Source organism: Salmo salar, chromosome ssa01 (assembly GCF_905237065.1).
Source record: "Salmo salar chromosome ssa01, Ssal_v3.1, whole genome shotgun sequence".
NCBI lineage: Eukaryota > Metazoa > Chordata > Actinopteri > Salmoniformes > Salmonidae > Salmo > Salmo salar.
Genome location: NC_059442.1, coordinates 72181891 through 72208857, shown reverse-complemented (window position 1 = coordinate 72208857; position 26967 = coordinate 72181891). Strand labels below are relative to the sequence as shown.

Below are 26967 nucleotides of genomic sequence, written 5' to 3'. Positions count from 1 at the left end.
AGATAATCAAGAAGGCCAAGAAATGGTCAGACAGGGTACTTCCTGTACAGAATCTCTCAGGTTTTGACCTGCCATTTGAGTTCTGTTATACTCACAGACACCATTCAAACAGTTTTAGAAACTTTGGAGTGTTTTCTATCCAAAGCTAATAATTATATGCATATTCTAGTTTCTGGGCAGGAGTAATAATCAGATTAAATCGGGTACGTTTTTTATCCGGCCATGAAAATACTGCCCCCTAGCCATAACAGGTTAATGCAACCGCTGTGTCAGATTTAAAAATAGCTTTACGGCGAAAGCACATTGTTCAATATTCTGAGTACAGAGCTCAGCCATCAAAGCAAGCTATACAGTTACCCGCCAAGTTCTGGAGTCAACAAAACTCAGAAATAGTATTATAAATCTTCACTTACCTTTGTTGATCTTCGTTGGAATACACTCCCAGGACTCCCACTTCCACAAGAAATGTTTGTTTTGTTCGATAAACTCCATATTTATGTCCAAATTCCTCCATTTTGTTCACGCGTTCAGATCACTATTCCAAAGGCACAATGCGCGAGCGCAAAACCCTAGACGAAAAGTCAAAAAGTTCCATTACTGTTCGTAGAAACATGTCAAACGATGTTTACAATCAAACCTTAGGGTCTTTTTATCATAAATATTAGATAATATTCCAACTGGACAATAGCGTATTCATTACAGAGGAAAAAGAAGGAATGGTGCGCCTGCGTGACCGTGCGCCTGCGTGACCGCGCAGTAAACAACTCATTGGCCTCAGGCAGTCCACTTGTTGAGTCAGCTCTTATACTCTCCCCAGTCACATTAGTGCATGAAACAACGTTCCAAAGACTGTTGACATCTAGTGGAATCCCTAGGAAGTGCAAAATGAACCCTAAGTCACTGTATACTGTATAGACAATCACTTGAAAAACTACAAACCTCAGATTTCCACACTTCCTGGTTGGATTTTTCTCAGGTGTTTGCCTGCCATATGAGTTCTGTTATACTCACAGACATCATTCAAACAGTTTTAGAAACTTCAGAGTGTTTTCTATCCACATACTAATAATATGCATATCCTACCTTCTGAGCCTGAGTAGCAGGCAGTTTACTACGGCACGCCTTTCATCCGGACGTCAAAATACTGCCCCCTACCCTAGAGAAGTTAACAACTACCGGTAGCCATATCTATGACAAAAAAATAGAAGATGTTTTACAATCAGAGATCTTTTGTTTCTTGATTGCAAGCTACAATATTACAACTACAGATAGGTTTACCAGCAAATGTTAGCAGATGACTGAAGTTGGCAAGCTAGTTAGCCTGGCGCCTGTTAACTATTTATGCGCCACACCTTGCATTTGTAACTTGTTAGCAAACATGTAACATCAGCAAATGTAAATAATTTTACTAGCTAGCTAAGTAACTTAATTGACGAGAGTTGACATTGATTATGATTATGACCGTGGAGGCATTTCAATCTCACAAAATTATAGGCATGACACAAAATAGGATTCCTAACAGATGTAAATAACAAGTATTGTATATCCAGCAAGATAGCTAGCTAAGTTTATTAGCAAAAAATGTGGAGAACCACTAATACAACAATTTTCTGTTGTAAATCTCTAAAACTGAAGCTGGTTTTACTAAAAACATATTTGCCTCTGCATGCCTGATAGACATGGATGTAGGTAGACACTGTCTGCCTACCTACCTAGGTACATTTGTACGGTCTGGTCACGGTGCAAAGGTTGAGGGTTATGCTATATTTCTTTCTATTAGGCTAGATATGGTGGGAAATGTAATCTCTGTGCCTGTTCACATGTATGCATGTTCAACTAGTCTACCCTAATGTTGATACTGGCACAGTTCAACTGTCGTTCCAACTACAATAGAGTATAATTGATTACATTGTTTTGTTTTACAGACAATACCGGGTGCCTGGGCTTCTTCCTGGAGTGAATTCTAGATACAGAAACAGAATTCCTTTGCCTGCGTGTGTCATTGTCACAGAACTGTATCCCGTGATCTGTATCCCTCTCGAGGGATCATACATTATGCTGAATTTCAAGCAGATGACTCATGAGGAGCTGAATAGCAGTTTGATCATGACAACACTCCTCCCACAGCTTTACAAGTATTCCCTGAACCTTACTACACTGATCTTATTGTATTTTTGTACTGTATGTTTCTTTGTGAATGGCAATTTCATCAAGACCACCAGTTCTCTTAGCTACAGATCGTTACACCAGATAATGTGATTTAACCAAAGATTTTTGGTATCCATTACTGGGAGTTACAGGATAGTTAGTTTGGTGTAGCACAGAGAATTACCTACCTTCCCCACCTGGGACGGCCCGTCAGGAAGTCCAGGACCCAATTGCACAGGGCGGGGTTCAGACCCAGGGCCTCAAGCTGATGAGCTTGGAGGGTACAATGGTGTTGAATGCTGAGATATAGTCGGAACTAGAAGCACAAGCATTTTGCTACACTCGCAATAACAACTGCTTACCATTTGTATGTGTCCAATAACATTTGATTTGATTTGAGCCTTTAAGACTCTTCAAGAAAGTGGTGTAGGGATTCTTAACTACCAACTGTTTTGTCCTGGTACTGCATGTCTCCTGCAAAGACATGGTTGTGGTGTTAGCATTTTACACTTTTTGTGGAAGGGACGTAGAGCAACATGCATTTGTTGGTAAAGGTGTCAACCGAATGGGACGACTAGCATATTGTTTAGGGACAATGAGGGGATATTGGGAGCTGCTTTTGAGAGGAAAGATCAGTCAACAAAGTGAATGGGCTGGGGGGCCAAAAAAGGTGTGAAATGTTTTAGGAGGGCAGTTCTTACACAGTATGAATTGTTGTGTATGGGAGACTGAGGAGAATTGACACCTCAATCGCTCTCATACAGAACAATACATTTACTGTCTAACCACAACACTGCACAACCAAAACCCCCTTCCTCATCTCAAAGTACTGTCTGTAAACTTCCCCCAGCCCATTGACTTTCACAGATCATTCTTGTCAATAGTAGCCCTTTGCAGGGGATTTTTGTAGGCATGTTTTTGCATTATGTTTTAAGAATCTGCAGAGAGAAGAATGAGGTGGTTGTGTCATTACTGTTGGAGTCTTGATTTTATAGATTTTAGTGTCCCTTGCTGGTTTCTGTCCCACAATCTTGTTGTGCTCCATGACCGCAAGCTGTTTCTGCTCCCTCATGCTTGTGTACCCACAAATGCCACCGCTTTGAGGTATTTTTCAGCAGGGCACTGTATAATGACTCCAGATAACCTGAGTTTTACAAAGACAAAAGGTAAAAAGAGAAGAGGGGTAGACTACAGGAATTACATGTTCTGGAAGATTCTCAGGCTACCTCTAACCATCTGTAACCAATATTCCCTCTAAGCAGCTCTCCCTGGACTGAACTTCACACAACTTTCTAGTTTTCCGCTTTAGTTAATACTATCAACATTTCCCTCTACTGTGTGAATTGTGATCGAATCAATGCAATATTAGCCACTTTCAATGCAACATACCAAAACAAAACAAACTATGCAAGATATTTTCTTGTAGGCAGAGCGCATTGGGGTAGGATTCAATTGCATTGACAGACTGTGAACTGGACTGTGTTTACAGCATAAGTGGTCGCAAGTAGATGCGCTTATTTTGAGATCAAAGCAAGAGCTGCATGTAGCAATATTAGCCCAGTTATAGGTAATTTCTAGTCACCAATGGGGGATTGGTTTCTTCCTACAAGAGCACAAAACATGTGCATTTCTAGCCGTCTTTGAAAAGCAAGTCAGTTAAAGAGCTTTTTTTTCTGTAAGGGGCAGTGTTGTATTTCGAGACAGGCTTGAATAAGCTAAGTCGCCAATAGGCAGAAGGTAGCATAATTTGTCTGATTCTCTGTAATAATGGTATGGCAAAAATAATGAATGGTATTTTGTAAAGTGGTTTCTTGCATCAAATAGCACAACATGTTCAGTCACCTCCTTGTCTGAAGGACAAGTGGATAAACAGGTTAATGTCAATCATGGAATGTAGGCCTATATTGAACACCACACATTGACTGCTACTGTAGGCTGAAAGATAGAACAGCTATTTCCATTCTAAAATGTTATGGGATGCATTTTCTCCATTTTTTTTCTCAATATTGTGTAGTTGTTGTTAGCTAACTAGCCTCACTAAATTGGAAGCAAGATTGCTATTCAGCTGAGACTGTCTGAGAGCCAACTAACCAACCATTTATACACATTCATTATTGCTAACGTTACCAGCACACAAACAGAGTGAGTTAGCTATATCGACAATTCTATTTTTAGTAACAGTGTTTTCCAGACAAGGGTGAATTAGATGTTTATCCAGATTGAGCTACTCTTATTTGCTAACATTAGCTAGCTAATGTTAGCAAAATAGAAATAGCAGACATAGAACAGATCTACCGCTTCTTAAACTTGCTTTCAAGTAGAATGATATATCAATACTCATATTTCTATGTGAATTTGGTTGGATCACCGTTACATATTGCAACTTTAAATCAAATCAAATCAAATTGTGTTGGTCATATACACATGGTTAGCAGATGTTATTGCGAGTGTAGCCAAATGCTTGTGCTTCTAGTTCCGTCAGTGCAGCACTATCTAACGTAATCTAACAATTCCACAACAACTTCCTAATATATACAAATCTAAGTAAGGGATGGATTAATAATATATATATATATATAAATATAAGGATGAGCAATGCCCAAGCGGCATAGGCAAGATGCAATAGATGGTATAAAATACAGTATATACATATGGGATGAGTAATGCAAGATATATAAACATTATTAACGTGGCATTAGTAAAGTGACTAGTGATCCATTTATTAAAGTGGCCAATAATTTCAAGTCTGTATGTAGGCAGCAGCCTCTCTGTGTTCGTGATGGCTGTTTAACAGTCTGAGGGCCTTGAGATAGAAGCTATTTTTCAATCTCTCGGTCCCAGCTTTGATGCACCTGTACTGACCTCACCTTCTGGATGGTAGCGGGGTGAACAGGCAGTGGCTCGGGTGGTTGTTGTCCTTGATGATCTTTTTGGCCTTCCTGTGACATCGGGTGCTGTAGGTGTCCTGGAGTGCAGGTAGTTTGCCCCCGGTGATGCATTGTGCAGACTGCACCACCCTCTGGAGAGCCTTGCAGTTGTAGGCGGTGCAGTTGATACAGCCCGACATGATGCCCTCAATTATGCATCTGTAAAAGTTTGTGAGGGTTTTAGGTGACAAGCCAAATTTCTTCAGCCTCTTGAGGTTGGAGGCACTGTTGCGCCTTCTTCACCACACTTTCTGTGGGTGGACCATTTCAGTTTATCCGTGATGTGTACGCCAAGGATCTTAAAACTTTCCACCTTCTCCACTGCTGTCCCATCGATGTGGATAGGGGGGGTTCTCCCTCTGCTGTTCATTGAAGTCCACGATTATCTCCTTTGTTGACGTTGAGTGAGAGGTTGCTTTCCTGACACCACACTCCGAGTGCCCTCACCTCCTCTCTGTAGGCTGTCTCATCATTGTTGGTAATCAAGCCTACTACTGTTGTGTCGTCTGCAAACTTGATGATTGAGTTGGAGGCGTGCATGGTCACACAGTCATGGGTGAACAGGGAGTACAGGAGGGGGCTGAGCACGCACCCTTGTGGGGCCCCAGTGTTGAGGGTCAGCGAAGTGGAGGTGTTGTTACCTACCTTCACCCCCTGGGGGCGGCCCGTCAGGAAGTCTAGGACCCAATTGCACAGGGCGGGGTTGAGACCCAGGGCCTCAAGCTTAATGATGATCTTAGAGGGTACTATGGTGCTGAATGTTGCGCTATAGCCAATGAACAGCATTCGTATATAGGTATTCCTCTTGTTAAGTATATTTATAACTTTGACTTTCACTTTTACTTGAGTCATTTTCTATTAAGGTATCTTTACTTTCAGTCAAGTACGACAATTGGGTACTTTTTACACCACTGTTTATGTGAGTATTGGAAGCCATGGCCTCTTAGCATTCCTTAGAGAGTAGATAATAAGAGAGGGTTAACGCCTAGCCAGAACAGTCTGTACAATTATTAGACTGAGGATGAGTTGAAAACACATAAACACATGCACAAGCGAAAAAAACTCACACTAGATTAACCAGGACCGGTAAAGATGCCCTTGTTCTGTGTTGGATCTTCTTTTATGTGTCTGAGCCATACGAATCTCATGTATGCACAACACACACACACACACACACACACACACACACACACACACACACACACACACACACACACACACACACACACACACACACACACACACACACACACACACACACACACACATCCCCTCTCAGGAGGTCAACTCCAGCTGCTGACGTTTGAAGAAGAAAGGAGAGAAGAAAAAAAACGGTTTAATCTTGTGATTATCAAAGGGACGAGTGATGAGCTCAAAGAAACTACTCAACATTTCTAAAATTCATTACATTTTCAAAAGGGGGGGGGCATAAAGGGAAGACACTAAAGTTAAGTTCAACATGAGTCTCACATGAAGTATTTCAAAGCACTCAACAGAGGAAGAGATTTGACTGGGGTCTCTGACCACAGTATCCTAAGCACGTTGCCTCTTGGCTTTAGCGCAGAGAGGTAAAAACAGACTCTGATTAGATACAGAAAGAATGGATTTTCACTGTGCATTTCAAGCTGTAGAGGCTGTCATTGAAAATCAACCATCTCTAAAAGCCTATGACTGTGAAATAGCACCAGTGTGCTATACCAATACACTACAAATGGCATGGCTTCTAGTAATCTCAAATTCAATGAATTAGCATTTCAATTTCTAATCCTGTAGACATTCTCATTCTGTATTAGATCAAAATCCCATGTGCTATGAGTTCTTCCACCTGAGGTGAAATGAAGAGAATATGCCATTGAGCCAGTATCACTGTCACAAGAGAAACACCGAAAGTGTTGAGGGATGACCTGAACAGATAATGGATTCTAATTAATTTGCTCTTCCTAGAGATTACACAGTGCTATGTCCTATGTACACCACTGAATCCAGCAAGTGAAGAACTGAATAAGAAATAAAATAGTATTGTATATAAGTGTGCTATGCACTTGTTTGATTTATCATAGGGCTGATATAGTTGGGTCTTCAGTGATCCTTCAGGTAGTAGTCCACCACTTTGGGTATTCCACTGAGTCAGTGGTGAAGAGGGTGGGATTCAGGGCTCAGTTTGGATCTCTACAAAGCTCAATTAGTCAGCTAGTCTGTTTTGGATAAAGACAATGGCTGTGTGTGTCTGCTGTTAGGCTGTGAAACTCAAGTTCATGTAAACTCTCACCAAGCAGCTGAACTTTAATAATACTTAGCTGAAATATATTGTGGGGTCATCATGCTCGAATTCAGACACATGCTCAAGTGTGTGTGTGTATGATAGAGAGGAGTTCAGATCGTTCTTGATTCATTTGACTCATCTTACATTTCGTACGCAAGTTTCAACCGAATGTTTACACCTCAGGCTGAATAAATACCTACCCACCGTACTGTCCTCTCAATAGTTTACCTTGCCACTAAGTGGATAAAAGGTTTTCTCTATACGGATACTGGAATTCACCCTGGACTGTGCACAGTCACATGGAGCTTAGTGTAGCAGCCACTGACTGGCTGAATATGGGATGTATAATTATCTCAGGCTGTTTGTGCCAAGCTAGGGAAGGTACCGTACTTTCCATGTCCTGCAGATGATCAGAGATAAGCGTGGCCGCCACACAGAGGAAGAAAGTCCTCTTTTTACAGACACACAAATGAATAGTCTTTTCTATTTTCACCTGAACCCAAATAGTCATTTTTGAGAATGTACATACTGTATGACACTTACAAAAATGTAGACATGTGTTAATGAGAGTTTGCACTAAAGATATTTCGCCACACATTTTTCTTTGGTCAAACTTTCTATGAACTGCCTGTGATTAATTCCATTATGACTGCAATATGAGTGGTCCTAGTTATAGAACAATGACAGGGGCTTACTAACTTATCATTAAAAAGAATGTGGTTTAATCAACAATGAAAGAAGATTCCAGAAACACATTTTTAAAAAGATGAAAAAAGGCTTTATACAGGCACAGCATTATGCACAATTTAAATCACAACCTTAAAACATTTCAGTGCAAAAAAAAAGAACTGAAAAAAATTGACATTTTGCTACAAATGTACTGGGTCCTGTGAGTCAGATAAATCAGTTTATGTCTGTCTGCGCTCAGTGCAAAAGGGTCCTGAACAGACAGAATTCTGGGACAGTAATCATAGTGCAAGAGGGACACACCTGTACTTCCTCCACCAAGATGACACTGGTTGAAATTCATGGCTCTTGCTAACTTGGGAATGTTGCGGATCAAAATGAAGTTATTGTATGTGTCTGGGAAAAATGCTATTTCTATCTATGGTCTGGTCTCTACCCATTAAGAAGTATGGACAGTATGGACTATGCTGTCACTCAATGGATTGATATCTAGAGTACATGGAACCATTGGCTGACTGTCTGAGAAGTTTCCATATCAGTTTCAGAAGGTGAAAATTCAGCTTTCAGTTGTTCTCTTGGAAAGCCTCTACACTCGACAACACCCTTCTGAGATACACAACTTTGAAATTAGGTCTTTGGTTTCATTTGACAACACCAAAAAAGAAAAGACAGTCATACAATATATAAAAGACAATTTTGGTACAAAGAAAAACATGACGGAATGATACGCTTCTCAATAAAAATTGGGTTTGCAAATAATTTCATCAACTAATACCTTACATTTCATCTACATGGCCAGCAAAAAATGTTTAAAAAAAAATACATCTAAAAGGCAGATGTTTGGCAATTAAAACCTCTAATGAGCTGTAAGTGCTATGTTATTTTAAAGATAGGCTTTTATCAGCACATTTCATACTGTTAACATTTCATTTCATGGATAACATTTATTGAACTGTGGGTGTGAAATGAATTTTCAAATCAAATACTGGCAGACTGACAAATATGAGGCAATGGAATCAAAAGGGTGGCCAAGACAATTGGACTGAACCACGCCTATACTGTACTATACAATAAGATCTAACCATCAAAATTACAGTGTAATCAATCTTTGGCTCACACAAGAGGACACATACAATTTCAAACCAACCCATGGTGCACAATGTGGTAGCATGTAACATTCAAAGTAACCCTACTTAAATTTTTGTTTATCGTTAAAGGCCCAATGCATCTGTTTTTATCTCAATATCAAATAATTTCTGGGTAACAATTAAGCAAGTGCCTTACTGTAATAGTTTTCCATTTAAACTGTAAAAAAGAAACAAAAATAGCTTTTTAGTAAAAAACTATTTCTCTAGCATTAATTTTGTTAGGACTGTCGGAGTGGTCTGAGTATGTCATCTGAAAACTAACTGTTATTGGCAAAGAGGTTTGGAACTCTTTGTTATTGGCATATATTAACTTATACTGCCTGAAATTCCTTCACACTTTTAAAGTGATATTTTCATCAAAACACAGGAAAAACAGGATTTTGACTGCACTGGGCCTTAAAAAACCCATTCATACTACCACAGATCAGAACTAAAACAATTTTTAAAGAATTTGAATATAGATCCTTCAAGGTTGTTGGGTGGTTTTTATCCCTGTCTATCGACCTAAGTTCTCAAGCACTGCAAGTCATCCCACCCATTAAAACCTGTATTGAACCCATTGGCTCTCTCTGCCTGTTCCTCTGGCAAATGTTAGCTCATGGCTCTCCATTGACAAAGCCCTGCTCCCCTGGTGCTCAGAGTTTGGTTCTCTTCCAGCAAAGCTTCTATGAGCATTTAATGACCTGGCAGCGCCGCACAGGACTTGGCCGGGCCAACATGAGTGTCAGCTGGGCTAAGAAAGCCCTGACAACAGCCCGTCCGAGCTAAATGCTAAATGATAACAGCAATTATGTTTGACATCTGAAAAGGGGCAGGGTTAAACAAGTGAGACAACAGAATAAGGTGTTTCAAGAACTTACATTATTTGCCCTAATTCATGTACTTTTATTTAATTAAATATTATTATTTTAGGTATTGTATTTGCTATCACTGTTTTTAGCTGTTGTTGTTCTTACAATTATTACTAACATCCTTGCTATTGTACTGAATATGTTTGGAAAGAAAATACATTTAAAAATGGTGCGTACAAATAATTTAATATTTAATATTAAGATTTAAATGTCTGGGTCAATGGAACCGACCATGGAACTGGTTGCATCAAATTAGAATTGCAGATGATGTTTGGATGAGGAAAGGAAACAGTGAGAAGCCATGAGGACCAGACACAGCGCAGACTTGACACATCTGACCATGAGTAAACTCACAAACAAATTAAATACATAGGTGAAAAATAAATAGCTGCAAGAAAAAGAAAACAGCTTAGTAAAAAAGCCAGAAACTGTACAAGGCACATGTAACATCCACAAAGCATTATCCACATGGCATTATCCCTGTGAGTGCTCTGCAACAGGACACTCCATCTTTGGTGGTTTGATTAGGCCAACTTTCCAAATCTGAGCAAGAAACATAGGTGCAAAATTCCAGTTGTTGTAGAATTCCCAAAGAAAGTATTCTCCAAAGCTGTACAAATTCCCTATTCCAACTTATCCTGGATCAGGGAATCTTGAGGCCATTCAAAGTTAAAAACCATCAAGACAAATTTGAATAGGTCCACATATGCAGGAGGAGAATTTCAATCTGAAAATGTAGCATTTTATATAATCACATATGTACAGGGTCTTTTGACAGAATTCTCCCAGGTGCTACAGTATGTGTCTGCTGGGTGCTGCAGGAATGGGATTGAGGCTTCTGTCTGCCCATCATCTTCTCTGCAGGATGATCTGTAATAGTCGTCCAATCAGGAGCCCCATCCACAGTAGGAAGGCGGGCTCTTGGTGCATCTGCTGCAGGTTTTCCTGGGCAACCTGACCGTTTCCGTCAACAAGGCGCTGTGGAGGACACAGCGAAAGGAGCCCTGTTACATACACATACTCCTGTATACATAATCACTAAACATATACACAAACATACAGGATAAAGCATTCAACATTATTTCCATAACACATGGCGTAATAATGCCATTCACCTGACAACCATAATGACCCGTGCTGTGTGTGGAACGCAGACAGCTGAGGTTTGCTGATAATACTGGCTATGGACATGGCTGAATTCAACTGTGGTCAGTCCTTTCATGAGGGGTAAATTCTCCTCATCACGTACATGCAGCCCTACAAACACAGAAATCAGGCCAACACAACTCGTTCCTGACATCCCGGTCCACTTCAACCCAAACCCTTGGTCCCTCTCCAGGTGTTAGGACCAGTGGGTTCACTCCACACTCAGACAAGAGGCCCAGACAAATACATATAATGTTCTTACATGCGTTTGTGCTCCTGTGATACAGTACCATGATTTGTTTGTGCTCCTGTGATACAGTACCATGATGTGTTTGTGCTCCTGTGATACAGTACCATGATGTGTTTGTGCTCCTGTGATACAGTACCATGATTTGTTTGTGCTCCTGTGATACAGTACCATGATGTGTTTGTATACGAATGAGTTTGGTAATGATGTGTACACAGCATTGAATTATAGAAGCACAATTGAGCATTAAAGTCTGGAACCAACAGGACCCTGAACAGCTTCAACCCCCAAGCCATAAAACTGCTAATTAACCAAATAACTACACGGACTATCTGCATTGACCCTTTTTGCACTAACTCTTTTCACTCATCACGTATGCTGCTGCCACTGCTTATTATCTATCCTGTTACCTAGTCACTTTACCCCTACCTATATGTACATATCTACCTCAATTAACTCATACCTCTGCACATCGACTCGGTACTGTTACCCCATGTCTATAGCCAAGTTATCATTACTCATTGTGCATTTATTCCTCGTATTATTATCTTTCAATTATTTTTATATTTTTCTCTCTGCATTGTTGTGAAGGGCCCATAAGTAAGTATTTCACTGTTAGTGTACACCTGTTGTTTACCAAGCATGTGACAAATACAATTTGATTTTATTTAACCTGTTAGGGCTAGGGGGCAGTATTTACACGGCCGGATAAAAAACGTACCCTATTTAATCTGGTTATTACTACTGCCCAGAAACTAGAATATGCATATAATTATTGGCTTTGGATAGAAAACATCCTAAAGTTTCTAAAAATGTTTGAATGGTGTCTGTGAGTATAACAGAACTCATATGGCAGGCAAAAACCTGAGAAGATTCTGTACAGGAAGTGCCCTCTCTGACCATTCCTTGGGCTTCTTGACTCTTTTTATTGAAAACTTAGGATCTTTGCTGTAACGTGACACTTCCTACGGCTCCCATAGGCTCTCAGAACCCGGGAAAAAGCTGAATGACGTCTTTGCAGCCCCTGGCTGAAAAACATTAGCGCCTTTGGTAAGTGGTCTATCAGAGGACAATGAGACTGAGGCGCGTGCACGAGGCGACCCCATGTTTTTATTTTCTCTCTCTTTGTACTAAAACACGGTTTCCCGGTCGGAATATTATCGCTTTTTTACGAGAAAAATGGCATAAAAATTGATTTTAAACAGCGGTTGACATGCTTCGAAGTACGGTAATGGAATATTTAGAATTTTTTGTCACGAAACGCGTCGGGCGCGTATCCCTTCATAACCCTTTCGGATAGTGTCTTGAACGCACGAACAAAACGCCGCTATTTGGATATAACTATGGATTATTTTGAACCAAACCAACATTTGTTATTGAAGTAGAAGTCCTGGGAGTGCATTCTGACGAAGAACAGCAAAGGTAACATTTTTCTTATAGTAAATCTGACTTTGGTGAGGGCTAAACTTGGTGGGTGTCTAAATAGCTAGCCCTGTGATGCCGGGCTATCGACTCAGAATATTGCAAAATGTGCTTTCACCGAAAAGCTATTTTAAAAATCGGACATAGCGAGTGCATAAAGGAGTTCTGTATCTATAATTCTTAAAATAATTGATATGTTTTTTGTGAACGTTTATCGTGAGTAATTGAGTAAATTCACCGGAAGTTTGCTAGTTCTGAACGTCACATGCTAATGTAAAAAGCTGTTTTTTGATATAAATATGAACTTGATTGAACAAAACATGCATGTATTGTATAACATAATGTCCTAGGATTGTCATCTGATGAAGATCATCAAAGGTTAGTGCTGCATTTAGCTGTGGTTTGGGTTTATGTGACATTATATGCTAGCTTGAAAAATGGGTGTCTGATTATTTCTGGCTGGGTACTCTGCTGACATAATCTAATGTTTTGCTTTTGTTGTAAAGCCTTTTTGAAATCGGACAGTGTGGTTAGATTAACGAGAGTCTTGTCTTTAAAATGGTGTAAAATAGTCATATGTTTGAGAAATTGAAGTAATAGCATTTCTAAGGTATTTGAATATCACGCCACGGGATTACACTGGCTGTTGCGTAGGTGGGACGATTTCGTCCCACCGAGCCCAGAGAGGTTAAATGAGCAACCATGTTAACTGTATTTACCGTCTCAATTGAGGGTTAATGTTCTGCTCTTTGTGTCAACATTGCAATGTTGGTCAGAGGCCCTGCAAACGACCACACTAGTCCTACAGCCTTGGGCTGAAGAGAACCCCAACATACCAGGTTTACGACATGAGTCATATCTCTTAATGAGCAATACAATGCAGCAGCAGTCATAAAGGCCATTATATTAGGGCAGCTACTTCAGCTCCAATGGAAAGGGCACTTCATGAACTAAACACAAATAGGGACATTTTTACTGTGAGGTGAATGGAGAGATTAGGGAAGAGATTGAGCCATTCTATTAGGTCTTCAGTGGTGCACTTGGACATGGCCAGGTCATGGTATCCTAATAATGAGGGATGGATGGACTACTCCCCTCACAGACAATTACCTCTGCAGACTTGGCATAGTGGAGGTGAAAACAGGTGGCTGTCTTGGCCAGGCCAGCACTTTGGCCTGAGGCCACTAGTTTGGCAGGGCTTTTGCGATAAGCGCTGAGCATTTCCCCCGTGGCCCTTTGGCAGAGGGGACGGAGGAAGCGTGATTCATTTTACAAGTATAAAATGAAGACAAAACACCAAGTCTGAGTTACACTTTTCCCTTAGTGCTTCGAGGTGAAAGAAACAACTGTTTCGTACAGGAACTGTGCTGAAGTATGACTTGGGCATCGCTCCATTAGTAAATCACTGCAGGTGTGTGGATTCAGAGCAGCTTGGCAGGTAACCATACAGGGCAGACATTATAAACCAGCCCTGTGCCTCAGGTATTCTGCTCTCAACAAAAGGATTTTAGCAACAAATGCAAGAGGAATATCAATGCTTGGTTTTATGCTAAATGAGTCATGCCAAGAACCACAGAAACCTGGAGTGACTGTGAATAGTGTCTGAGGAAACAGGTGATGAGGAAGTGAACTTAAATTGAGGTGCATTAACTACTCTGTGAGATAGACTTAGAGCAGGACTGGCAACCTTGTAAGACCCCATTCTCATTCAGGCCAAACATGATGAGTTCATTACAGAATTGACAGATCGAAGGTTTGGCTAGATGTAAATGATGGTTCTGAAAGACTTAACAATAACTTAAAACAAGCTGTTGAAAGGTTGTTTGATTTGAACATATCCTCATTCGAAGTTTAGGACTATTTAACAATGTGTGAAACAAATAGTGTATGTTCCTATGGTAAAGAGATTTTAATGGAATGAGATGGAAAGAGGAATGACTTCTATACTTACTGTAAGCTCTACAAATTAAACACATGCTGCCATTCCAGGCAGTGGTTTCAACACAGTGTAAACACATAGACTTGTATGCTGAGATTTGGCCATTGAGGCTGAGGGTAAAAGTTCTCTGGTGTGTATTATAGTATCATGACTACATGTTGCATTTTGTATGGCATTATATAGTACACACAGTATGTAATCACATGCCACTTCACACCCCGATGCATGCAACATGAGAGGTTGGCATAAGGCAAATCAACAGGTGAATGATCCCTTTAATAATATGTTATTAGCCGGGGGGAGGGTACAGTAGAAAACCTATTCCAATATTACTTTCAAAGACTTTCGCTATTTCACACTTAGCTGAAATGGAGTTAGTGTGTATTGTACTTGTTAGTTTCCTTAAAATGGGATCAAATTCCCTTTTTCCTTTTAAGAATCATGTTTTTGTTTGCTTAAAAGTTGGATCAATTTCTCTTTCCCTTTAGGAATAATGTTAATACCCAAATTCACTAAATACACACACTGAACGTTTTACACCCATAACCAGCAAATTGGTACAATGTTGCAAACCATTAACACTTAAACCATGTCTCAAGTATAATGGATCAGAGCCTGAGTATTCAGCTGTTTCTGTGCCCAAAATGTGTTGTGGCATGCCGGCATCACACACAGACTGACTAATCTCTCTCTGACAATTGATCTGGTGTGAGAGAACGCAGAATGCTGCACCACATGCAAGCAAAACAAAGAAGCCATGACTTACAAGACCAGAAGAACACTGAAAAACAATTCGACCAAATTGGGAGAGCAGACAGAATTTGGAATAGACAACATGAAATTAAAGTGACTCGCTAATACGTTCGCAGATGTCTGCCTGCAATTGCTGCCTGAGGAAAAACAAAGTTGTCACTGAAACACTCAATGCTACTCAGCTTGTGCTTTTATTTGATCAAAACAAGGTATTACACAGCTGCTTAAAATAGTTTCCAAACAGACAATCTTCTCTCTCCCTCTTTCTACAAGAGAAAGACTGCTGGTCCTAAGCCAAAATAACCTTGCATCACATATAAGGTGGGATGTCACCACTTTATAAGGAAAATCCCTGAGTAACAAACCCCATTTAAAAACAGAATAGAAACTCAAAAAATAAGTCAGCTGCCATGTAAATGCTCAGATAATTTGGGTGGCAAAATGCAGACATTAGTTCTCTTAGAATACAACATGTTTCTGTGGCCAGACATCTGCTTTGCATTAGCTGGGTGCTTGTCCTTTTGCTTCACGCTACTATCTGCCATATCTACCACTGGAGAGACGTCTCACCAGAACTGGGCTCAAATAGTACTTGGATTTCTTTCAAATATTTTAGCTGCACTTTATTGAGCAGGCCTGGTGCAATGGAACTGATGGAATAGTACCCAAAAATGAAAACCCTGCACATCTGTCAGTCTGGGAAGGTTCAGTTAAATGCTCAAAGTATCAGAGGAGTGCCCTGAATTAAAGGCCTCCTTTTTCAGTACAGGACAGAGCACCTTCACATGCAAAGTTAACTTCACAGCATTGCCACCACTAAACACACACGCAAGCAACGCAGAACCAGATGAAGAGAGTATGGAGACACCCAAACCCACAACACACTCAAAGACTTAACAGTGGACCAACTCCACTTAGAAGATCTTTCCAGTGCCTCTCACAAAGCATGACAACCGCTGGAGCCCTGGGTCCAAACTGACCCTGGGAGAAAGAGCCGGTCAAAGAGCAGGTCCGGAGGGCCAGGCCGTGGCTGGACTGAGTGGGTCTCCATGGTGCTGGGTGAATGAGGCCTGTAAAGGCGGACCTGTGCATAATTAGAGACCACAGTGGGCTCTCTGAGAGCCTTAACCACAGGGTAGGAATAATGAAGCTGAGCAGTCACGTAGCCCTGCCATGCTGAAACACAACCACTCACTCACTAACCATCTGCCCAGTCACTATAACCTGACCCTTCCTCCTCTGAGCTCTCTAACCCCAAAACTTGATCTTGATTGCGCACTCAGACAGCCAGAGTATTTTCCATAATGGCTATTAGGCAGAGAAGGAGGGGTGTGTGTGTGTCTGAGTTTGTGTGTGTGTGTGTGTGTGTGTGTGTGTGTGTGTGTGTGTGTGTGTGTGTGTGTGTGTGTGTGTGTGTGTGTGTGTGATAGCAAAACAAAATCAGGTCATCCTGAGAGTAATGTAGGTCAGTGGTCAGTTGCATGGGTGGCCAGAGGCCATGGAGACAATCCGAAGTGAGGACTGGGAAGTCTGACAAATGACAGATATGCAGATCAGTGAACATACTGCACAGGAGTTGTTTCTATTCACCTTAGGTGACACCTGAAAACACACAAACGCTTTGTTTACAAGGAAATAACTCACTAGCCAGGAGATACTACCTCTGATCCAGATACAAGCATTATGACAGTTATGGGCAGTTGAAAACGTATACATAAAGCCAGATGAAACACCTGCATTTGTCAGTAACACACAATGTAATAACCTGTATATAGAGTTCCTTCAGAAAATATTCAGACCCCTTGACTTTTCCATATTTTGTTACGTTACAGCTGTATTCCAAAATGGATTAAAGAAATAAAATCCTCAGCAATCTACACACAATACCCCATAACAACAAAGTGAAAACAGGTTTTTAGAAAATAAACAGAAATACCTTATTTACATAAGTATTTAGACCCTAAATTGAGGTCAGGTGCATCCTGTTTCCATTGATCATCCTTGAAATGTTTCTACAACTTGATTGGAGCCCACCTCTGGTAAATTCAATTGATTGGACATGATTTGGAAAGGCACACACCTGTCTATATAAGCTCCCACAGTTGACAGTGCATGTCAGAGCAAAAACCAAGCCATGAGGTCAAAAGAATTGTCCGTAGAGCTCCGTGACAGGATTGTGTCAAGGCACAGATCTGGGGAAGTGTACCAAAAAGATTCTGCTGCATTGAAGGTCACCAAGAACGCAGTGGCCTCCATCAATCTTAAATTGAAGAAGTTTGGAACCACCAAGACTCTTCCTAGAGCTGGCCACCCGGCCAAACTGAGCAATCAGGGGAGAAGGGCCTTGGTCAGGGAGGTGACCAAGAACCTGCTGGTCACTCTGACAGAGCTCTCGAGTTCCTCTATGGAGATGGGAGAACCTTCTAGAAGGACAACCATCTCTGCAGCACTCCACCAATCAGGCCTTTATGGTCGAGTGGCCAAAAGGCACCTAAAGACTCTCTGACCATGGGAAACAAGATTCTCCGATCTGGGGAAACCAAGATTGAACTCTTGGCCAAGCGTCACGTCAGGAGGAAAGTCACTCACGTCAGCACCATCCCTACGGTGAAACATGGTGGTGGCAGCATCATGCTGTGGGGATGTTTTCCAGAGGCAGGTACTGGGAGACTAGTCAGGATCGAGGCCAAGATGAATGGAGCAAAGTACAGAGAGATCTTGATGACAACCTACTCCAGAGCGCTCAGGACCTCAGACTGGGGCGAAGGTTCACCTTCCAACAGGACAACGACCCTAAGCACACAGCCAAGGCAATGAAGGAGTGGCTTCGGGACAAGTCTTTGAATGTCCTTGAGTGGCCCAGCCAGAGCCCAGACCTGAACCCGATCAAAGATCTCAGAAGACCTGAAAATAGTTGTGCAGCAACGCTCCCCATCCAACCTGACAGAGCTTGAGAGGATCTGCAGAGAACAATGGGAGAATACTCCCCAAATAAAAATGCTAAGCTTGTCGAGTCATACCCAAGAAGACTCGAGGCTGAAATCGCTGCCAAAGGTGCTTCAAAAAAGTACTGAGTAAAGGGTCTGTGATATTTCATTTTTAGATTTTTCATAAATTTGCAACAATTTCTAAAAACCTGTTTTTGCTTTGTCATTATGGGGTATTGTGTGTAGTTTGATTCAATAGTTTTTTTCCCTTATCAATTTTAGAATAAGGCTGTAACCTAACAAAATGTGGAAAAAGTCAAGGGATCTGAATACTTTCCGAAGGCAGTGTAGTTATTTAATAGACATTTGAGACAGATAGGAGACATATGTGACCCGTTTCAGGAAACTAGGCCTATGTTGCGGGTCACTACTTCACAGGAGAGCCATTTGAACGTACAAAAAAGGTTTTAATCAAAATGAGTTTTTTGGAAGAAATACCTTCTCGAACATGTGAGCCTTAATATCAAACTTGTATGCCATCTGTAAATATGCATAAAATTGTTAAATTATGAGCTTAGTTGGTTTAGCCACAGAAAAAGCCAGCAACCTTCCCGCTAGCCATGATTAACTGAGATAATGACTGGGCTGGACATGCCGAGAGATGAATTTGGATTGGTTTGCCATATAGCATGCTTCTGTCTATTTGAGCTGGTCTGTATGTGTAGGTAATCCTGTCTAACGCTGCTTTTTAAAAAATATATTGCGTAGTAAAACTGCATTAGGGGCATTTGAGTATGATAGCTAAGGAGATGGAGAAAACACCTGTCTCCGGATTACAACTTCAAACTAAGGGAAACCATGGCATCCGTGACATCTATGATGTCTACGGGTAAGATAGTCTAGCTAGCTACATTTTCAGATATAACACATTTCTAATTTTGACATAAAGAATTTTCATTTCAAGTTAAAGTGTACTGTTAGCTAACATTGAACCTGGTTGGTTAGTTACCTGCAGATTCATGCAGGTTAGTAACGTCATGAGTTGGAATTATGGTTCATTGTTTAGCAAGCTAGCTAGCTACATGTCTTAACAAAATACTCCACTATGCAAGTATACATTTCAATAGAATGTCATTGCAAGAACTGTTGATAGATGTAACTTTATCTGGTAAATTCGCTCTGGCTATCTACTCCGATTTCAGACCACAGTTAAGATTGTCTAGCGAGCTACATTTTCAGATATTACACATGTCTAATTTTGACATAAAGTATTTTCATTTGAAGTTAAAGTGTACTGTTAGCTAGCTAGCTAACATTAGTTGACTGGCTCGTTAGCTAACATTACGTGTATGATCTTATTATTCGTACCTCAGAATACTTTTCTTGGCTAGTTATAACCTAATGTTAGCTAGCTAACATTGAACCTGGTTGGTTAGTTACCTGCAGATTCATGCAGGCTAGTAACGTCATGAGTTGGGATTGTGGTTCATTGTTTAGTTAGCTAGCTAACAACATCTCTTAACAAGACTCCACTATGCAAGTAACCATTTCAGATGCGTTCATAAATTCAGTCTGGCCATCTACACTCTTGTCTGAGTGTGCCAGAGCGCAGAATAACTGATGAATTACCGAACGCTCAAAACCCATTGAATATGGCCGATGTCAGTAAACGTCTGTAAAAAAACGTAATTAAATTGTTGCCAGCAGCACAGTTACAGTCACCAACGCTCTGGATAACATGAAAACAGCATAACCAGCTCTGCTAGGGTGAGTAAAATGGTCAGAGTTTGGGTGGGGGCTAAAGCTTAAGAGGGTGTGAACGATGCTGAATGGGTGCAGACAAAGAAGAGCTCTCCAGTAGATAACAAAATATTCAAACACCATTTTCTCAAAAGTGAGGTTTCAAGTTCATTAACTTTCAAAGCAGAATTATTTTCCCGTTGTTCCTCAAATGCAGTGTATGATATACCATCTTGTAGCTCTGTGTCTCTGCTTTTATCCAACGTAAAAAACACAATTTCAAATTTTGCTACATAAGACCGAATCAAGGCGGTCGGTCACATATGAGACAGCTCTAGATTCTAGACAGAGACAGTCTTGCAGAATTCCTCACTCTGATATCAACCAAACACCTGAGACCAAAACACGGAACATAGAACACAACATGTTCTGCTTTTTATTGGGCTCATTGTTCTCAAAATACATACACCTCCCTCTAGCCAATACAGTACCACACACACACAAACAAGCCTGTTCTGTTCTACAATGTGTGTTAAGTCTGAATCACAGCCTCATTTGTTGAAAGGTGTATAAAATATTTATTTCTCCTCAGACATTCAGAGGCCATTAGTAACACAACATTTACCTCACGGCAAATCCTCACACACTCATTTGAAAGAAAAGTATGTGTCTTCAGTTAATCTTTTTGGTTATACAGACAAACTGTCCGCCTTTATGGGTACCAGGCAGTGACTCTTGGGGATGGTGATGAAGAAAACGCATCATAACATTCTCAGATGCAAAGATACACAATGTCCACGACAAGAAAATCCCGGTGTTATGAGCGGGCAAGAAAAACGTATTTCATTTCAGCCAATTCAAGTCTGCTCAGATGGAGAGTGACAAGAAAGGAACATGGGAGAAAACTCCATAGAGTGTAAACAAAATATTTTCTCCAAAAATGAACACAACAAGCCTTGAGTATTAGTGTTGAAGTGTAAGAGTTACAAAATGAACCAGGAAACTGATAACCCAGGATAAGATGAATCACCAACTCACAGATATTGTTTAAGGTACAAAGACATGACAATATACTGTAGATGAACAGCTGGCTGATTAATCGCCATGCTCACATACAAGCTACTGTACAATGTTGCAATAGCAGGTTCACAGATTTCCCTTTATCTTGCCTTCTGCACTATGCACCACAATTTCAATGTGGCTATTGGATCTGTCCTGTATCTATTATAAATAATGTTATCAAACCGGAGAGCACTCAGTACATAAGAAATTACAGCACAGAATGTGTCTATGCTAGGTCAAGGACACAAAGAAAGTATGGAAGTGTGAAATAATTTAGAATGGCACATGTTAAGCTGAGCACTTTATCAGCTCCATTTGATACAGTGCAGTCCTTGATATGGTTTGTAAATAAGGTGATGCAACCTCCAGAAATGTACTGTGCAAGTAGCAAGAGAAGAAAAAAAACATATGGCAGCACAGGCATTTTGTTCACCAGTGCTGCCATGACTTTGGCAGCAGCTCTGAGACAACACTTAAATTATTGACAATATCTAATGGGAAGATTAACTTTCCCCTGCCCTGCAGTGACACCTGTGATTATCAAGACCATGATATAATAATTTTTGCAGTGCCTATGTAGCATATTTGTACCCCCTGGATATTGAAGCTACCCATTCCCTGAAGAGGGTCCTTTAATTAAATGCTAACACCCCCAAAATGATGCATCTTCTGGATATATGGGGCATTATCATCCTCATCATCACTTATCTGTGGCTCCTCCAAACCTGTATGTGTATATACAGTAGTAGGTTACAAGACTCAGTGCTGGTGTGGTGTACCTACTCACATGCATGACGAGATCGTTAAACTCATCTCCAATGCGCTGAAGCTCCTGACCGATCAGTGTCTCTGGCCACATGTCCCCTGCAGTTGGCGGTGGCCGTGGTCTATAGGGGTGGAGGGGGTTGGGCCACGCGTCTGGTGGACAAAGAGCAAATGGCTGTCAGAACTCATTGGAACACAATCTAGTAACAAAGACCAAGCTACAGCATTACTAAGAAAAGGCCAGTATGACACTTCACAGACATGCCAAGTGGTTCCTATAGTGTGGTTAAGTTGTCAATATGAATGTGTTCTGATCTCTTTCTATGACTCACAGGTGTCATGAAACATATGTCTAATATTTCTCATATCCCTCAGGGGCCCTGTAATATCAGTGGAACCCTATGTTAATGTGGAAACACTTTACTTACTTTACTGCAAGTGGCCTGGTATAATGTTGTTATAACACTGTCATAAAAGAGACATAACAATAACACAGCACAGTGACAATTCATGACATGCATCATGTCAACATTTCCCAAGATAAGTGTAGGACTGGTATTATGAAATGTGGCATTCTGTTATATTATGACAACCTTATGACTGAGTTATAAAGGATATTTGTCAAGAATCCTCAAGTAAAGTTGTCAAAATCAAAATGCCATTTAGGTCACCAAAAGCATTATGCCTGAGAAGATATAAAACCACAGCTGTGGTGTTCTACATGTGCGCTAGGATAACTCATATCTGATAGTCAGAAAATAATTCCTCCACAGTGTCTGTCTCCCTCAGGCAAGAACAGACATACGGTAGAAATAAAACTGGAGAACATCTGTTATTCTCCACAAACATACTATTCAGACTTTATCTAAAGAAATGGATTTGAGTTGGAGCCAGTTCACTAACTTCCCAAGATCAGAGATAGAACAGTTGTTGTTCTCTACCCCATTAAGAGTGGCCTCTGGGATTAGAGATGTGGAGAAACACTACAGATAGAGATTTATCTGTCCCTTATATCATCCGGCTCCTAAAGAGAATGAAAGGAGAGGAATCCTTGTCTGCTGCTGACAAAAGACACAGAGGTCTATTTTGACTGGCTTATACTCAAACTCGCTACATGTTTGTAGCGAGTGCAAATAAAAGGACACAAATGAATCAGGCTGCTCAATCACATCTATTATGCACTGTGCCTGTTTGTCCGTGTATTTCCTTTAACTTGTCTTATATGACCATTAGCTTTGTCAGGGAATGTTATTGAGGTTGAGCGTAAATCTGTGTGCACGTACAGGTGCCTTTAACACTCATATGCACGCGCATGTTTTGCTATGACGTGCACACACACACCCTGTCTGAGCCCAGGTGGATCCTTGGTGGCTTATGACACAACTCAGTAAACAGAGGGCAGATACTGTTCTTTAGAAACTTCCTGCTGAGGATGAATCCAACTGTTGGCTCATGGTCACGTAATTATGTTGGCTGGACACATGCAGATATGGTAAAGACTACGATACTGAAGTAAATATAACAATAGACATTACAAACCGCCCAAGGAACAATAGCATGCAATAAACGAAGACGCAGCCGTGCGTAATAGCCCCCAATCCTCCCCCCATATCAGTGAACACGCTACAAAACCAATGGTCCTTAATACGTTGGAAGACTGAGAATGTCGTCAACTGGTGTGTGTTAAGAGTTCAAAACAAAGTGCACCTTCCGATTGACACAGGGGCATGGCACATATCATTATTTGCGCGTCAAGGATTTATCATGTACGCCATGGCATGCAGCTGCCCAACGCGGGCTGGATAGTGAGTAACAACATTTATTTGTGCGACACAAGTAAGGGTGTGCCTTACCATAATCTCGATTGGTCTCCTGTGCTTGAGACATGCGCTGCAGTGCGTGAGTCATGACTTGGCTAGATGGGCTCGGAGTCTGTGTCGACTTGTTATCTTTCAATACCGGGGAGCTTGGAATAGAATCGCTGTCGAACGAAAAATATCCACTGGATGACCTGGACAGTGTTCTGAACAACGGCGACCTCGACTGGAAACCAAGCAGACTATTCGGCATCATTATTCCTCCCCGTGACTGCTGGTCCCTTTCGCTGAACTGGGGGTTGTCAGTCGGTTCGGCACCGGAGGCTGCTCCGCCACCGGGATTCAATTCTCCGTATTTCCCTCTCTCAATTAGGATGGTCGAGCCATTGGACTGATTTTGTTGTCTGTAGGATAGATCAAGTATCAGAGTTAGGCTATTTTTATTATTTAGTCGGTGCAATGTTATTATTTGTTGGAGATTTGCTCTTGTGGACTCAAAGTCTAAACAGTCATACTTTATAGAATGTGTAGGCTAATAAAACAGAGCGCGCATGACTAAATATCCCGCCGGGTCGAGTCAAGTTGTTGACTCGGCTGTTATTTCTTCCTCTCTACGTAGGCCTATATCCATTATTTGTTTGGACAGAAGTGCTGATTCCAGCATTTTTAGCAGGGGGAAACAGTTGGCATGAAGTTACGAGCCGTAGTAACTGCGTCACAACCCCATCTCCAAGCCAAGTTAACTTATTCTATCTGAAATGAAAGTTGTGAATAGCATAGTGTGCATCCCCAAGACAAATCTAGTTATAGTCTTGTTTTCGAAATTAATCTGATCGTTACTTGGAAAAATGTATTGCATACTCGAATTGGTTCCAAATTACGCATGGAGGATCTCTTGCGCATGACGGATCGCAGGCAGCGCACATTCTTTCTCTATTAGGCCTATAGTCTACCTGTCGGCTTTATAATACTATAATACTTCATAATACTTTCAGTAGCCTATTATATCATAAATACTTACTCATATCAAATAAATTCAGAGTTAAATCGAAAGCCATATTTGAGAGACAACGAAAACGCAGTCAGACGACGAACAATAGAGTCACGCAATTTGTTGCTTGAGTGTCGGCAGACTCGGCACACATTCTACCAACATGTGTTGAAAGCAGACCTGATTGGATTAATGCCTCTGTGACTGACGGGCGAATAAACGGCATCCAAAATCATAGGCTAGCGGCCAACTGGTCCATTATCGCCACCCACAGGTTGCAGTAGTAGCCTATCTCTTTTTACTTTGTCTTGAAATTGGAAACACAATTCGGTCCCTCGCCTTCACTGAATCACCCGAGAACAGGAGCCCCATTGTCGTGCAACTTCAACAGGTAGCACATTTACTGCTGGATAGACTGAGAAGAGCGAAGAAAGGTTCATGTGGAAAACAAAAGAAAACAAAACAATCAGGTGCCTGCATTTCTGTCATTCCTATCCCCCCAAAACTGCCCTATAGGCATATTATAGACAACATCGCATTGTAACCAACAGGGCTACACAACATAGGCTAAATCCAGGCAGTCGTGGGGGAAAAAGTATATATATGGTATTTTTATTATATTCAATACCAATCACACTAGGCACAGCCGTCAATTCAATTTATATTCCACGTTGGTTCACTGTCATATCATTGAAATTATGTGGAAATAACGTTGTTCCAACCAGTGTGTGCCCAGTGGGAATGCGTAGGCTAGTGTTTCAAGCTTTTCTATAATGGAAATAATAGGCTACTAAAGATAATCAGGAACGACGGACATCTGTTAAAACATAACTCGCCCACGCTAAACCGTTGTGCAGACACAGGAGGGACTTAATCAAAACAAGAAGTTTCTCCAATTAATGTTACATCGCACGCGTCTAGGCGTACGCTGTGAGCCGAATACAACACTTTTGTTTCATTACGTAAACACATGAATAGCCTATTTGATATGGTAGCCTACAAAATAAATGCATTTACACCAGACTGCATAATGATCTAAAAACGATTAATTAGGCCTATGTTGGTTAGTGAAGTCCAAGTTGGGAGAGCGGCGGTGCGATTTTCTGTTATATTGTTTATTCTTAGTCTTCTGAAATTATAGCTATCAAAAACATCAAAGCATGCTATTTCCTCATGTTTATTTTGCACTCACCTGGACGAATCGGACATGTCCTAAACCGTTTCAGTAGCGCGACATAACAGTTGTTAATAACGGTAAAATATCTGAAAATACGGTTTTGAACTTCTTACATACGCGTAAAACGCAAAAGTTTAGAGCCCAGTGCCTTTTTGATCAGAAAACTACGATGTCAGCATCGAAAGAATAGTGGTTCCGCCTTGTAAAAACAGATCCCCTACAAAATATACGTTGCTTGAAGGAGGGGGAAAAGCGTTCGACTCTTTTGTCTCCGGTGTGGATATCAGCTCAGCTGAGGATACTTCCTTGCTGTAGCAGTTCACTCGCGATTGATATAAAAAGTTCAAGCCTCTGGTCTGAGTCGAGAGTGGGATGACGCCTGTGTGCCATCCTCCGCCTCTGACCCGCCTACTCTTTCACTGGGTGGGATCTAAGCCTCGTTTCAAAGCATCCCTTCAAGAGTCCAGATAAACCTCTCTCTCCCCCCTCTCTCTCTGTAGGCGAACCGTTTACAATACTGTAGTAGTAGTACACCAGCCTACCAAATTCAGAGGGGCAACTTCAGCTATCAAGATCCTATACCTAGCAACATTTCAGTTGTGTCAGAGAAATTATGAGGAGGATATTTTTCTATTAAAATAACAACCTCCAGTAGATGATAATACATTTCAGTTAAACATTGTTTTATAGATGATCTACTTTAACAATGGGCTTTTTCTAGAGTCATTTAGTACACATATTTGAGCCCCTAAACTATTTATTGCATTGGTTCATCACACTTTTCCCCACACATTCTCAGTTAGAAGAAAGGCTATATCAAAAGACAGTGTTAAAAAGTCAGCTGCACCTTCTCACAATCATCCATGTGTTGATCATTTGCACAATATAACACTATTATATAAATGGTTCGCAACCAATTAAAACACAGCATGGAATTTATCTTTGTGAATAATGTAT

At 40.9% G+C, this 26967-nt stretch overlaps 1 protein-coding gene across 1 annotated transcript; it reads right to left on the bottom strand.

Moving 5' to 3' along the window:
• Nucleotides 1-8037: 8037 nt before the first annotated feature.
• Nucleotides 8038-26374, bottom strand: LOC106608126 (bcl-2-like protein 11). The gene is made up of 4 exons (XM_014205872.2): nt 26026-26374; nt 23879-24246; nt 22048-22178; nt 8038-11002 (listed from the first exon to the last, which is right to left on the bottom strand). The coding sequence occupies exons 1-4, from the start codon at nt 26040-26042 to the stop codon at nt 10874-10876; spliced, it is 645 nt and encodes a 214-aa protein (XP_014061347.1). The 5' UTR covers nt 26043-26374; the 3' UTR covers nt 8038-10873.
• Between the last annotated feature and the right edge of the window lie 593 nt (nt 26375-26967).